This window comes from Neomonachus schauinslandi, chromosome 15, assembly GCF_002201575.2.
Source record: "Neomonachus schauinslandi chromosome 15, ASM220157v2, whole genome shotgun sequence".
Lineage (NCBI taxonomy): Eukaryota > Metazoa > Chordata > Mammalia > Carnivora > Phocidae > Neomonachus > Neomonachus schauinslandi.
Window position 1 is genome coordinate 55,450,005 of NC_058417.1, and position 14,701 is coordinate 55,464,705.

The window sequence follows — 14,701 nt, forward strand, 5'->3', positions numbered from 1 at the left end:
TATTCAGACTTTTTAAAAAATATTTATTTATTTATTTTAGATAGAGCAGGGGCAGGGGTAGAAGGTGAAGAAGAGGGAGAGAATATCCAGCAGACTCTCCGCTGAGCGAGGAGCTCGATGTGGGGCTCAATCTCACGACCCTGAGATCACAACCTGAGCCGAAACCAAGAGTCAGACGCTCAACTGACTGAGCCACCCAGGTCCCCCAAGTATTCAGACATTTTAATTATCAGAAGCTTTGGAAGGAGTTCACAGATTATTCCAAGACCAGAAGTGTTTGAGCTTTCATTTTGAGGTTTTTGGTAGAATTTTAGCCTTGTTAAGGAATCCCATTTTTCTAATAATAAGCCTCATACTGATGGGGGGCTAGTGGTGAGCACAGGCAGGTTGGTGTGTCCAGCTGGGTACTGACACCACTCAGTAAAAGGGAAGCCGGGGTTGCATGGAGCTGGCCCGCTCTCGAATTCTGTCAGCCTGGGTTACTAGAGACGCACCCTGAGGACTCTTTAGTGTCACTTGTCGAGAGCACAACCATTGTAGCGATGGCTGTCATTTGTTGTGCATGCACCGTGTACTAGACGCTCTTAGGGTCTTTATGAGGTCCTCCAGCAGCCCTCTGAGGTGGTGTTTTTATCATGTGAGGGAACTGAGGCACAGAGCAGTGAGGTCACTTGCCTGAGGCCTTCCAGTGAGTGAGTGCTGGGGTGAGGGTTTGAAGCCAGGCCCTTTGCTTCTGGCACCCACATCCTTTCTGAGTGGCAGCGACACCCTCTCAGTGCCTTGAGTTGCTCTCCCGGTAGTGGGGTTGTTGGCAGGCTCCCCACCCGCCGCCCTCCTGTCCCCTGTGGACCAGCGGCGTGCATCAGTGAGCGCACGGCTGCAGAGGAAGACGGCCGGGCCAGATGAGACTTCTTTCTCACTCAGAGAAGTCGACGTATCCGATAGCAGACTGTAGAGGAGGTGTGTGTTAGGAAGGCCCCCCCGCCCCACTAAAACCAACAACACTTGTGTATTCGAACTTTTGTTGTGGTGTAATACAGAAAAGTGCACCCAGATCATAATCATAAATCAGTCCAGTGAATTGAAGCATCTGATGTTCAACAAATTATTTATGCCTTTGCTCTACTTGGCTGAAACTAAAATGGAATACTATAAAGATTATTCAGATTAACGATACCAGTTTTCTAAAGCATCGAGGAAGGTTTTTTTAGTAACGGCTAATTTTATATAGTGCAAAAATGCAGCTCCCTCTGGATGAGAAGTGACAGTTTTAGAGTTTTATTCCCTTAGTAACTTGGTTTTTTTTTTTCCCTTAGCAACTTTTAACACTGCTTAGAAACATCTTTTTCTCTTACTAGATCCCAAAAGATGAGCATATTCTTCGGTTCTTACGTGCCCGGGACTTCAATATCGACAAAGCCAGAGAGATCATGTGTCAGTCTTTGACTTGGCGAAAGCAGCACCAGGTGGACTACATTCTCGAGACCTGGAGCCCTCCCCAGGTCCTTCAGGACTACTACGCGGGAGGCTGGCACCATCATGACAAAGGTGGGCTGGGCATCCCAGACATGCTTCGAGGCCACGTTGTGCAGAGTTCAAGGGACCTGTGAATACCTGGGCCCTCCCTCTCCCAGGGTGGCGCCCATTCATCACAGCCAGCCCCACACCACCCTGCCCACTCGGAAGCCCCCTGAGGTCCGCCATAGAGCAGCAGGTGCGGGCTGTCTGCTCCTTCCCTCGGCTTGTGGCCCTTGGCCGCCAAGTTTCTTCACCTCCTTTCTTAGTTACAAAGACTTTGTTTCAACTTATTTAAAAAACCCGCAAGTTTGAGGGCAGTGTTTTCAGGAGCACAGTGCTAGTAAAGGAACTTTTAATAAATCCCTACAAGATCTGTAACAGTATGTAGCCAGGTTTTCTACATCAAAACAGTGAAGAACTTCAGCTCTGTTTTGGGCAGGAAGCAAAACATAAGCCAAGGAAATGATAGCATAAAACGAAGGGTAAGTTAAGTGAGCAGGGTTCTCTCGGATTGCATCCAAGGCACGCCCTGCAGGAAAGCAGGCATTGCCAGAGGCTGCTCGGTATTTCCTGGTTCGGAGTTGGACAGTGGACAGAACGGAACCGTGGATGTGGAGCAGGCACAGGGATGGCCGTGGGCTCCCTCCCCCTCCAGGCAGATTCTTCCAGAATGGGACAGCTCGGATTTGTGTGTTTTCTGGACTGCATCTTTTGTACTTTTCCAGACTAATTGTAGCTCTGTTTGTTTTTGCTAGCAACATATTTATTCTACTTTCCCACCCTTCAAAGATTAAAGTTTGGTAGTGAAACATTAACAAATGTGTCTTATAAATGTTGGGAGACACTTTTTATAAATCTTCTTTTCAACAAGACTTGGGAGCACAAAGACCTCTTGTTTTAAGTAGAACAGATCTAGTTCAGACCGGTGATAAATACAAGGAAAATTTGGACTTCTTTGTCAGGATGACAGGACTGACCCTCCATTAACAGAAGACAAGTCTTAATTGCTTGTCAGCAGCAGATTCCGTTCCTATCCTTTCTGCTGCTCCCCTGTGGCACCAAGTGTCAGAAGTCCAGATTCTAGAGAATCTGCTGACTCAAGGGACACTCTGGCCACCGAGATCTTTTCCCCTTTATGTAGCTGGCCTGTGATGATAGGGCATTTGTATAGTGAATGAGATTCCTCTCACGTTCTATCCATTAGACCTTCGGGGTATAAACATGTAGAGCCAAGATGTGCTGGTTGGTATGGATTTAAAAATTTCCTGAAAGGACTCATTTATCCTGATCCTTTGGATGGGAATCAAGGGAAGCTGGCTTTTTTAAAAAAAAATCTAGACATTAACTTACGGATAACTCATGAAATGAAAAAAAATTGTTTTATCTAAGATATAAAAATTTAAAATACTCCATATTCACAGAAAATGTGTCTCTGGATCTTCTGAGGTCCCCCCGGCTTGAAAGTCAGCTCTGCTCAACCCCCTGGTTGTTTAAGTGAGGAGGCCGAGCCTAGCAATGGCCCCGGTCAGTACCGGTGGTTGGAGCCAGATGAGAGGTTGAGTTGCACTTGGTGCCTCTCATCCTGGGCAGAGGGGCAGTGGTTGGGGGGAATCTCCTGTACACATAGCCAGCTGCAGCTTCTAAGTGGGAAAGCACGCTCCTTATTAAGGTCCCTAGAGTTGTATTGTCAGCTTCTCATCAGGAATGGTGCTGATCATACCTTTGCTTCCCCTCCTGCAGACGGGCGGCCACTGTACGTTCTCAGGCTGGGGCAGATGGACACCAAGGGCTTGGTGAGAGCCCTCGGGGAGGAGGCTCTGCTGCGATATGTAAGTGCTTCCTGGGCAGGTCGCCGCCCCCTTCTTTTGCCAGCAGGATGGTGATCTTACAGCTATCAGAGCAAGCATGGAGTGCTTTTGTAATTAGGCCAATCTATTAATACATTTTTAAAATTTCAAAAGAGGGCACGGAAATTATAAAAATGTTTTTCACAGGGAAGCATCAACAAAAAATCTGTATAGCCACACAAGATGACTTTGTGGGGACCGATTTGGGGTCTTCTTGTTTCATTGCCATGGTCCCCCCCCACCCCCCACTCTCCTTTTGAGCTGTCTCTCGGATCAGACCGCTTCATAGTATTCTTTGCCCGGCACTTCCTTACTTGCAGGGCTTCACATCTCTTATCTGGACGATTATAAATGCTTCCTTCCTGCCCCCTGAACTCCCGGCTCCCTTTCCACTTCGGCCTCCATAGCATGGGCAGATATGAAGAGAAGAATGTGTTTAAATTAAAAACCGAAGGGGCACCTGGGTGGCTCAGTCGGTTAAGTGTCTGCCTTCGGCTCAGGTCATGATCCCAGGGTGCTGGGATCGAGCCCTGCGTCAGACTCCATTCCCCACTCAGTGGGCTGTATTATTGTCTCTGTGTTTCATAGCTTGACACAGTGGCGTTACTAGACTAATCATGGGCTTTTTATGGCCATTTTACACACAGGTTCTCTCCATAAACGAAGAAGGGCTGAGACGGTGTGAAGAAAATACAAAAGTCTTTGGTCGACCTATCAGGTAGATGTTGATTTTGTTTTTCCTTCTAGCTTATTGAGAATGTGAGGTAAATATTTCTAGTTGACTTTTAGGACCAAAATCTGGTGTGATTTTTAGGCTTTTAGATTTCTAGAGCCAAATCTAAATAGCTTCCCATTTTTTGCAGTGTTCCAGAAGGTAGAAGCTAATTAACATGTAATTTGGTCAGTTAGGAGGGATAGGTGCTGGATTTTGGTATTTCTGACCCCAAGTGAGACATTGCTGTCACCTCAGTCTGAGTGGGTCGGCCCGTCTGGTTAGTCTGCATGGTCCTTGGGAGCCCAGGGTCGCAGGTTGGTTTTGTTCGTTTGTTTTCGTTGCAGGGGCACAAGGAGATTATTCTGTATTTCCAAACCTTACTCGTAGTTATGGTAAACTATTTGGAGAATGTGCAGTGGTTCAGAGGTGGACACTAGAAGGGCATAGCGGGTTTACTGGAGGGGAAGTTCCACCACGACAGGAAGGAGTTTTGAGGGTTTTCTGTTCCCTGCTGTATCGTCGGCTCCTGAGACACTGCTGGGTTAGTAGGTATTTGTGGAAGAAGAGCTTCTTGAAGTTCACACCGTGCGTTGAAAAGCCAGATTCGTGCCCTGTTGGGTCCGTAGAGGTGGCCCAGCGTGTCCAGCCCAGCGTGTCACCTTGTTTGCTGGGTCACGAGCAGGTCCGAATGAGGTGGTTATTAATTGTCAGTTAGCCATTGAGGTTTTGCTGTCCCAGGGATTGGTCCTACCACGCTGATCCCGTGTGCTTCATACAAGTAGATAGAAATGCGGTTCGTAACACTTTAATTTTTAGAAACTGGTATGTTTTTGGAAATGGATATAAATGACGGTTTTGTGATATCCAGAAGAAGCTAGCTTAGGACGCGGTTTGCATGCGTGCCTTGTAGCGAGTAGCTCCCACGTCTGCACCCCTGCAGCTCGTGGACCTGCCTGGTGGACCTGGAGGGACTGAACATGCGGCACCTGTGGAGGCCCGGCGTCAAGGCCTTGCTGCGCATCATCGAGGTGGTGGAGGCCAACTACCCCGAGACGCTCGGCCGCCTCCTCATCCTCCGCGCTCCCCGTGTGTTCCCTGTGCTCTGGACGCTGGTGCGTGTGGTGCTAGTTGGGGGAAACGATTAGCCGTGCAGAGGCGGAGAGGTGTGCGTTCATACCCCTTTGTCTATTCACCTGAACTAGTCAGGAAATAACAAATGTGGGAAGATACACACTTTCTCAAATAGCTTAAGGGAAGAAAGAATTCCTGGGAGTCTTTTTGTCACGCAAATAGACTTTACAGAAAAAGTGTGTCACACTCCCTGTCCCTACCCCCACCCACCCACTCGTACTGTCACACGGTGATTTGAATCTTTGGAAATCAGACAGCAAAGCAAAATGACTACGTGGTCCTTTCTCATTACTTACAGGTTAGTCCATTCATTGATGACAACACCAGAAGGAAATTCCTGATTTATGCAGGAAACGACTACCAGGGTCCTGGAGGCCTGCTGGACTACATCGATAAAGAGATCATTCCAGATTTCCTGAGTGGGGAGTGCATGGTAGGTATTGAGGCAAGCAGCTCTACGTTTGGCTGCTTCACAGGGGTAGGAGAGGTGGGTGTCGGTTGGTACAAATGAGTTTCAGAACTTTTAGTTTGGATTATTGTTTTTTGTTTTGTTTTGTTTTTCTTTATTTTGCTGACGTTTCTCTGACCCAGAGTTAAACTACATAGAAGTGTTTAGGTGATGATTGACAAATGCACATTTCTGCATTGTTACATGCTAATGAGAATTTGTTTTAGAACCTAATATAATTGCAGCTTGCTTTATTCACTCAGCTTTGTGTGGATCAGATTTCTTAAAACTATTTTGAGGAGCTATGCATTTTATAGAAACACTTTTAAAAACTCAAAGTGATTCTGCAAGATCTCCTCCTTGACAATAAATAAGGATAACATTTTGAAGGGGACACATTAAGGGAAATACTTCCGTAATCTGGGGTTTTTGATGCATGGTGTTGCTAGGGTATCAGGCAGCCATGTCCACTTCTATGCCCTGAACCGTGATGAGGGGTCCTTGAGGACCTTACAGCCCGCGGGGCGTGCCCAGCTGACACGAGGGCAAGGGAGACCAAAGACTGCAGAGGCCCAGGTGGCTTCCTGAAGTGACAGCAGAAGCCAGAGGGGAGTGTGGTTCTCCTTAGGGAAAGGATCTCTATCATCCTCATAGAAAATAAAGTTGTCTTTCCAAGATGTGTACACACTGGATTTGATGCACCTATTTACCTAACGAACCCAGTTTTCAGGGGAGTCTCTCAGGTTGGTTAGAGGAGTTTGAACAGCATCCGGACTCAGCTTTCAGGGCCTCGGTCCTGCTGTCAAGAATTGCAGGCATCAGCATGGCCTGGTACGAGGGGCCAGGGAGTCACCGGACCCTCCCTTACCGAGGGCCATGAGATTAAACTGGGAGGTCAGCTGTGTAGCGACCCACCGACGATTCCCGTTACGAACAGTCCCAAGTGGTTGGTCCTTCTGATGGTGAGCTGGAGCAGAGGGAGACCTGACTCATAGCACGTTGGACCGACCATGATGTGCTCCCCCTGTGAGAGTCCTTCTCATTCATCCGTGGGTCCAGGCTCTTCTCGGCTTTCCTGTGCTCCCTGCTTCCCTGCTCCGGGTCCGTCTGAGGTCTTCCACTGGAGACTGTCTCTGGGTCACGGCCTCCCAGGGCCGGTAGTGCAAGAGGTGCTGGGATTCTGTGAACTTCAGTATTGAGTCACTAGGTCAAGGCCAACTAGGAAATGTATGAAGTATATAGATTTTAATTCAACCCAGCCTGTAGTTGCTGAGAATAAAACTTTTCTTCATACCATGTTTTCTCTTTACAGTAGTGTAACTGCTTGTAATTCTTCCATGAACTAGAGTTCCTAATGGAGTCCAGTACCTCACACTTAGTAGTGTAAATTCCGTGGTAAATTCGCTTCAACATGTTCTCATTTAGTTAAAGTAAGACAGGTAGATTTAAGAGGTTTTAAAATTTTACATTGCTAAATCATGCAGAAGCTGTTGGACATTGCCAGTGTGTTCCATTCCCTAAGCGGCTGGGGGCGTATGGGCCTTGACGGAGTGTTGGTTTTCAGGGGGTCCCTTCTGTGTGCACAGCTTTTACTGCTGTGTTTGTGTTTCCAGTGTGAAGTGCCCGAGGGCGGACTGGTCCCCAAGTCTCTGTACAGGACTGCGGAGGAGCTGGAGAACGAAGACCTCAGGCTCTGGACCGAGACCATCTACCAATCTGCAAGCGTCTTCAAAGGAGCCCCGCATGAGGTGCGCCGCCCGCACCCAGGGCCCCGGGTGGCGGGGCCCCTGCTCCCAACAGACACCTTCTTCGGCGGGTCTTCCCAATAGGATTTACTTTAGAAGAGTCAAATGGTTTTTCTGGTCTTTGTCTTTAGATTTTTGTTGTTGTTTTTTCGGATCTTTAGTTGAGGTAAAAGTCTGCACTGACTGACGTACAGGCATCTCTCGAGGGATCTGCGCCCGGAACGAGGTTAGGCCTCCTGGCCTCTGCTTTACCAGAGACCCCTGAGCACAGGGATGGGTTGCGTGTGGAAGGGCTTTCCTGTGGAAGATTGTTGACTCTCAAATCTAGTTTATCTAACGATTATGTAGGGCTGGTTTCATTTTCTGTTTTTTCGTGACTGGGCTTTGGTTATTTACATTTGTTAAGGGATTTGCACATTTTTGTAAGTCATATGGAGTGAGGAGAAAGTAGCACATCTCTGTTTTCCCTTCTTGCTGTCACATCGGGTGTGGAAGCAAGAGTATTCCTGTGTTTTGCAGACGCTGTGTGTCCTGCGACATCGTGAGTGGTCTGAGCTGTGAGGGCTCACAACCAAGTCACCTTTCCTGAGCTCTGGGCAGATTTGTTTGTGCCTCAGGGGTTGTTGCTGAGGACGGGGGCGCTGGGCACCGAGCCAGCGTTCAGTGCGCGGGGCCGTGGGCTCAGGCTGTTGGTGGTAGCCGGGAGCTGACCCCTTCCTGCCATCTGCGTTCGTCCTTGCTGGCCTGGGTCCTTGCATGGCCGGCCCCTCGCTTGTGGGGCACGTGGGTGCTTTTGCCGTGTTTGAACTAGCAGAGGCAGGTTTGGTCCGCCTCGTTCGTAGATTCTGTAGGGGAAATCTCAGATTTTCATGACTGTCTTGAGGATTATTTATATTCATTCCTTATTTGGAGACCAGGCTTGAGGAGGTGGAGTTCTTATTTCTCTTAGGTAACTCGCTCTTGTCTGTGGGAGGGAATTCCGTGGCATAGGACGTTTCTCATGCATCACAGGATATCTGTGAGATGTGAAGGTTTTCTACATCAGAATGCTAAACCCTGCTTTGGGGGTGAAGTAAAACACAAATCAAGGACACAAGAGCCCTGAAATAAAGGCTGAATTCAGTGAATATGCTGAATTCAACTCCCCACGGTGAGTGCAGGAAGGAGGGTGCCTGTCAGCAGGGGGGGCTGCGTCCCGGGAGATCTCGGCCCCTGGGGAGCCACTGTGCTGCGGAAGGACCGTCGCTGTTCCCAGCTAGCACTCTTGTGCTCCAGGGCGTCTGCTCTTCAGGGAGATTCCGAGGTGGGGTCTGTGTGGTGAGAAGCAGCAGTGGTGGAATCGAGGAGTCTGCCTGACTGACGACAGGTGGCCGAGCGCCGAAGAGCAAGCAGCCAGACAAGCAGCCAGACGGGTCTCACCGGGGGCCGGGGGCACGGCCTCCGCTGAGGTCTCACAGCTGGGTTCAGTTCTCACATCCCTCCCACAGTAATGTTTGAAATTCTCTGACTTTGACCATTCCCTGCTGCAAACCCTTCCAGGGGTGCCATTAGGAAGTTTGGGTTTTGGGTTGGCACTCAGTCCCTGGGGCTGAGGCCCCTCCCCCGCCCCGGGCCACGTGGCTCTTTTCTCCCCACGCTACCACTGCTCCTTGGAAGTCTGTCCCCTCCCCCTGCCCAGAACACTTCCTTTGTTCCTCCATGTGCCCTTTATTTAGCTCCCACCTTCTCTGGGACCATCCTTGTGCTCACCAGCCTAGAACAATCCATGGAACCACTTCTGTATCATCTTGAGTCACTTCTGCTCTGTGTTGTTAAGGCATTTTTACAGCCAGGAGCCAGTGTGTTGGAGTGCCTGGGATCGTGCAGTGGGAGGTCGGAGTGCCTGGGATCGTGCAGTGGGAGGTCGGAGTGCCTGGGATCGTGCAGTGGGAGGTCGGAGTGCCAGGAATCGTGCAGTGGGGGAAGTTGAGTGCCTGGGATCGTGCAGTGGGCATTCTGGGCTGCAGGTGTAGCTAAGGGAGAGCATGGAGCTTGGCACGTGACATGGAGCAAGAAGGTTGGGAGGAGGGAGAGCAGGAAAAGCTAGGTGGCAGAACGGTGGGTGCGGGTGAGGACACAGCTGACGGGACATGTCTCCCTCCCTCCCACAACACACACGGCTGGGCCCAGAAGCTCCCCCAGGGACGAAGCACCACAGTGTCGGCTCGGGACTGGGGGGCTCGGGACTGGGGGGGCTCGTGCTTACCTTGGTTGCTTAATGCACTCTCTTTTTCCAGATCCTCATTCAGATTGTGGACGCCTCTTCAGTGATCACTTGGGATTTTGACGTGTGCAAAGGGGACATTGTCTTCAACATCTACCACTCCAAGAGGTCGCCCCAGCCTCCCAAAAAGGACTCCCTGGGGGCACACAGCATTACTTCCCCAGGAGGGAACAACGTGCAGCTAATAGACAGAGTCTGGCAGCTGGGCCGTGACTACAGCATGGTGGAGTCACCTCTGATCTGCAAAGAAGGGGAAAGTGTGCAGGTACAGCCATCTGGGACTCTCTACAGCTTGGGTATTTTGTCTTCAAAAAGAAGGGTCTTTTGCTTCATCGCTGTCCTGCGCGGCTGGCACTGTCTGTCTGCGGGGAGCCCACAGGGGTGTGCGGCGTTAGTTACGGTCAGAGTGGCCCAGGAAGCCCCAGGAAGAGAAGGAACTCAGCCCTGAGCAGGGGTTTTGGAATGAATCCATAACTTTTATCTCAAGTGCATGAGTTTTCTTCAGAAGTTAGTTTCACAAGAGCGACGTGGAAGGAAGGGAGAGGCATTCAGTGCACGTGGACATCTGGGACCCAGACTTCCACCGAGAGGACAGTCACCCCAAATAGCAGGGAGACAAGCAAGTGCTGAGGGAGCTGTTAGCTGTCATTACTGAGCACTCTCATTCATTTAAAAATGCTCTGTCAGTTCATTTTTTACATTTTGGCCAGTTATTTTGAGTGCTTGTACTGAAAACGGTGGTTCTTGGGTGCTTCTGGCCTGCATAATAGATGCATAATTTTGCTGCCTTTACAGTTTTCAGGGATGAGCCTGTCAGTGTTTCGTGGTTTGAGAAGTAGAATAAAAGAGAGTATTTTATTTAGTTTTAAAAGTAATGGATGGTTTAAGCTTCAGAATTAAATGAAGAAAGTAATTTTCATAGGTTGACATTGTACTTTAGATTGTCATCCTTTTAACCAGAATGCTCTGGTAAGATCATTGGAAGCAGGTCCAGGAGAGCACTGCCTGGTCAGATGATCTTTCTTGACCCCCTGAAGGCTGAATGAAGGGCCCCCTGAGCTCTCTCATCCCGCCTCTCCAGGCGCCTGCTTCTGTTGTGGCCTTACCCCCTCCCCCCAAGGCTGCAAGTCCTTGGGGTGGGCAGACACGGAGAGTCCCTCCCCGAGGCCTGCGCAGCTCTTGGGAAGGGCCTCGCTGCAGGGCCGGAGGCCGCGTGGGACTGGCCCCTGAGCGAGGAGTCGGTCCTCCAGCCACGGAGATGGCCGGCCGTCGCTGCTGAAGCCGAGTGGGCCCGGGGAAGGCTGCAGGTGGTGTCCGCTAGGGCCCGTGGAAGGTAGGCGCTTGGAAGTAAGTTCTCAGCCGGTGCTGCCCGACTCGTTCCAGGGCTCACACGTGACAAGATGGCCGGGCTTCTACATCCTGCAGTGGAGATTCCACAGCATGCCCGCGTGCGCCGCCACCAACCTGCCCCGGGTGGACGATGTGCTGGCCTCCCTGCAGGTGTCGTCCCACAAGTGCAAAGTGATGTACTACACCGAAGTGATCGGCTCCGAGGATTTCCGGTACGGGCTCCCCGCCCCCAGGGCCCCCGCAGCACCGCGGGTGTGGGCAGGGGGGCTCCGCAAGGACGGTGGGGCTCGGGGGCGGCTGGGAGCGGCCTTTGGGCCGTTTGTTGGGGCCGGTTGATGACGTCGTCTGCGGGCTGGGCCAGCAGGGAGCCACGGTTCTGGGAGAGCCTGCTTTGTGAGTGCTGTGGGGGCCGAGTGGGCCGCGGGGGGCCAGGGCGGCCCGCAGTGGGGTCCTCACGCCTCGCCTTTCCTGGTGCTGTTTGCAGAGGCTCTATGACCAGCCTGGAGTCCAGCCACAGCGGGTTCTCCCAGCTGAGCGCCGCCACCACCTCCTCCAGCCAGTCTCAGTCCAGCTCCATGATTTCCAGGTAGTGCTGCAGCGCCCATGCCCAGGGCGCGGAGGGGACAGCGCGCCTCCTCGGACAGCCTGCCGCGTTCCGCCGGCCGCCCGGCGGCCACACTGTGCAGACCTCTCACCCTCTAGGTAGCAGATAGCTCTCCAGATGGCACATGTAGTTCTTGATCCCCGACTATCTCGACAGGTAGTTGGAACTCTAACTCCATGGCCATAGATCTTGTATACAGTGTGCACAAGATCAAAGCAGAGCACAAGGGCTCTCTTGAAAGAAAAGTAGTTTATATACAATTAAGAGGTTGACTTCGTCTCAAATGTTGATGCAAAAAATGTTTCCAGCAACCTCCACACCCTGTCCATTAGCGGATGAATTCCTACACCATCCTTCAGAGGTGACCCACCTTCCTACATGGGGCAGGAACCACCAGCTCGTCCCCATACCACGTCACAGCGTCACCCTCTGCTGTTAGCCAGCACAGCCCACGGATTGAGGGGCTGCCCACTAGGCACCTGTCCCCTGAGCAGCGCTGCTTCCGTGGGGAGCACTTGGGGGCAGGCTGCAGGAGCACCTCGCTTGGGCCCCGCGGGCGGGTGACCCCTGCAGTGGGTGCGGGTGGGCCCGGGGGCTCTCGGGGACCCCCCACAGCGCCAGGAGAGCACCGCCACCATTAAACAGCTTCCCTTGCCTCCTTTCCACATCTTTTTGGTACTTTCAGAGCAGGATTTTTCTGTATGTGAACTCCCGCGGAAGGGATTCTTTCCCTTTTCCTTCTGGTATGTTCTTACCTGCAAATGCTAGTTCTGACCTCACTCTAGACTTAGGTTCCCTCTGCCTCCTCTTAGCTTGATAGCGTCAGAGCCCATGTGGCCTTTCTAGTCACTAGAGGGCTGTTGTGAAGACTCAGTCACGTTTGCCGTTTTGAAATCGTCCAGTGTTCATTGCGCTGATGAGTGTTCTTGCCGTGTGGCCGCTTACAGGAGCCCCGCTGCTTCATAGAAGGACACTGCAGACGTGTGGGGGGTGTGTGGCAGTGGGGGGGTGCGCATGTGAGTGAGGCAGTGCATGGGAGGGTGTTTGGAGTGGGTGGCAGTGCGTGGGGGCACACGTGGGTGAGCGTGGCAATGTGTGTGGCAGTGGGGCATGTGTGAGTGTGGGGGTGCGTGGGGGTGGGGGGTGGGCGTCGGTGTGGTGTTGGTGAGAAACGGGGCGAGTAGAAAGTGAGATCAAGTTACAGGGGATTCTTCTTCGAAGCAAATCAGAATATGAGCTTGGTTTGCCTTTTGTGTTTTGTTTTTGATTCCCAGTTACAAAGTGTGGTATTCTTGTGTTGGCCCATGTTTTTTTCAGCTTTTTATGGGAAAAGCAGGTCATTTGTGAATCTGTCTGGATGTTGCGTAGGGTCAGCGTTTGTGATAAGGACGTGATGTGTGGTGTCGTGTGTTGGAAGAGGCTGTGTTTTTAAAGATATGTGCCAAAACCCACATGGCCGTTAGCGGCGGGTGTGAGCGGCACGGAAGCCTGGGCCGCATTGCTTGCCATCCGCTCTCGAGGCCCGAGGTGGGTGGCTGCAGGGTGGACAAGTGTGGGCCCCGCGGGCGAGCCCCAGGGGGCTCGCGAGGAATGCCGGGTCAGGGAGGCCCCCAAGGCGGCCCGCACAACCGAAGACTGGGCTTCTCCGTGGTTGCCGGCCTTCCCGGAGTGTGTGGCCTTTGAAAAGATACGCTCGCCATTGGCACCGAAAGCCTTGTTTCCAGAAAGCACAGTAGGGTTGGTTAGTGCACCTCTGCTGCTTCCGATCAGTGCTTCCTGCTTCTAAATTATAAGGACCTGAAGATGGTCCCTTCCTTCTCTTTCTTTCTTTCTCTCTCTGTGTCTCAGATGGCGATTTTGCTGACAGCTGCCAAGAAAACGCTTCCCTCCACAGTCCACCTCAGCCCAGGGATGTTTGTAGAACTGTTTGAGTTGCAGCCATTCCCCCCCCCCCCAGTCCGAAGACGTGTTCGTTTTAAGTTGGCTCAGAAGTGGCACTGTCTTGTCCCCAGAGAGTTGAACGCGTCTCTCAGAGTTCAAAGCACATCACTGCGCAGACGCCTGCAGGGTTCCTCATGAGTGACACAGCACCTGCTTCTCCTTGGAGGGGGCCGCGGGCGCCCGGACCCGGACTCTGCCCTTTCTTCCAGTGCCCTGCACTCTCACACTCCGCCTTCCTCCTGCACTAAGGGTTCTTTTGATTTCCCCTCTATTACTAGTGTCTTAACTCAGTTTTCTTCCTAAATTCATTATTTGCATATCAAATTCTGTAAATGTTTTGTAAACATATTACCTCACTCTTGGTAATACAATACTGATAGTCTTTAAAAGATTTTTTTACTGTTATCAATAATAAACATGAACTGTTTAAAGAAGAGAATGTCTCTTTCTTCCTGTGAAATGTGAAGCATCAGCCTCCCTTGGAGTGTGGACTGAGCAGATGTGGGGTGGCGAGCAGATGCGTGGATGTCCGCACATCCGTAGCTCAGTCTGAGTTTTGAGTTTGTCAGCAAGTGAGAGAGGTGACATGCGTCGTTCCCGCCTCAGCAGCACCTGCGTGCCTTACTGACGCCTTAGCGTGTTGCCGGAGAAAGGGCAGGGTTCACACCACGTCCTTTTGGGCTCTGAGTTCTCTGCCTGCCCTCACGTCAGGCCTGCTCTTACCAAGCTGTTGGGTTAGCGTCGGATTCTCACGGTGGCGGCATGAGAAAACATGTGTTACCTGCTGCTGTCTCGGCCGTCTCAGAACGTAGTGACAAAGTGGGATGTCCTGAACAACGGTCCCGGTGTTCTGTTGGGCCGCCAAACCTTGAATACGTGTTTCTCCTTAAACACGTCCCCATTTCATACCTGAGCACAACCGTAGGGCGCCTCTCAGTTCTCCGGTCAAGGCAGAGGTGTTTTCAGTAAAATGTTGTCATGACAGACCAATGAATCAGTTTTTGTTTTTTTTAAGATTTTATTTATTAGAGTGAGAGAGCACAAGCAGGGACAGCGACAGAGGGAGACGGAGAGGGAGAAGCAGACCCCCAGCTGAGCAGGGAGCCTGACATGGGGCTCCATCGGGATCGTGACCTGAG

The 14,701-nt window shown here is 51.4% G+C and overlaps 1 protein-coding gene across 3 annotated transcripts in view; it reads left to right on the top strand.

Moving 5' to 3' along the window:
- SEC14L1 (SEC14 like lipid binding 1) overlaps window positions 1–13,989 on the top strand; it is a 54,015-nt gene extending 40,026 nt beyond the window's left edge. For 2 of the 3 annotated variants that reach the window (XM_021680968.2, XM_021680967.2), the window contains exons 8-17: window positions 1,359–1,548; window positions 3,259–3,347; window positions 4,013–4,083; window positions 5,021–5,192; window positions 5,510–5,644; window positions 7,273–7,407; window positions 9,681–9,932; window positions 11,051–11,229; window positions 11,502–11,603; window positions 13,634–13,989. In XM_021680968.2, the coding sequence (XP_021536643.1) occupies window positions 1,359–1,548; window positions 3,259–3,347; window positions 4,013–4,083; window positions 5,021–5,192; window positions 5,510–5,644; window positions 7,273–7,407; window positions 9,681–9,932; window positions 11,051–11,229; window positions 11,502–11,603; window positions 13,634–13,700 (1,392 nt within the window). In that variant the 3' untranslated portion in view covers window positions 13,701–13,989. Of the gene's footprint in view, window positions 1–1,358; window positions 1,549–3,258; window positions 3,348–4,012; window positions 4,084–5,020; window positions 5,193–5,509; window positions 5,645–7,272; window positions 7,408–9,680; window positions 9,933–11,050; window positions 11,230–11,501; window positions 11,604–13,469 lie in introns of all 3 variants that reach the window. The other variant, XM_044921360.1, reaches the window with a different exon arrangement.
- Window positions 13,990–14,701: the final 712 nt, after the last annotated feature.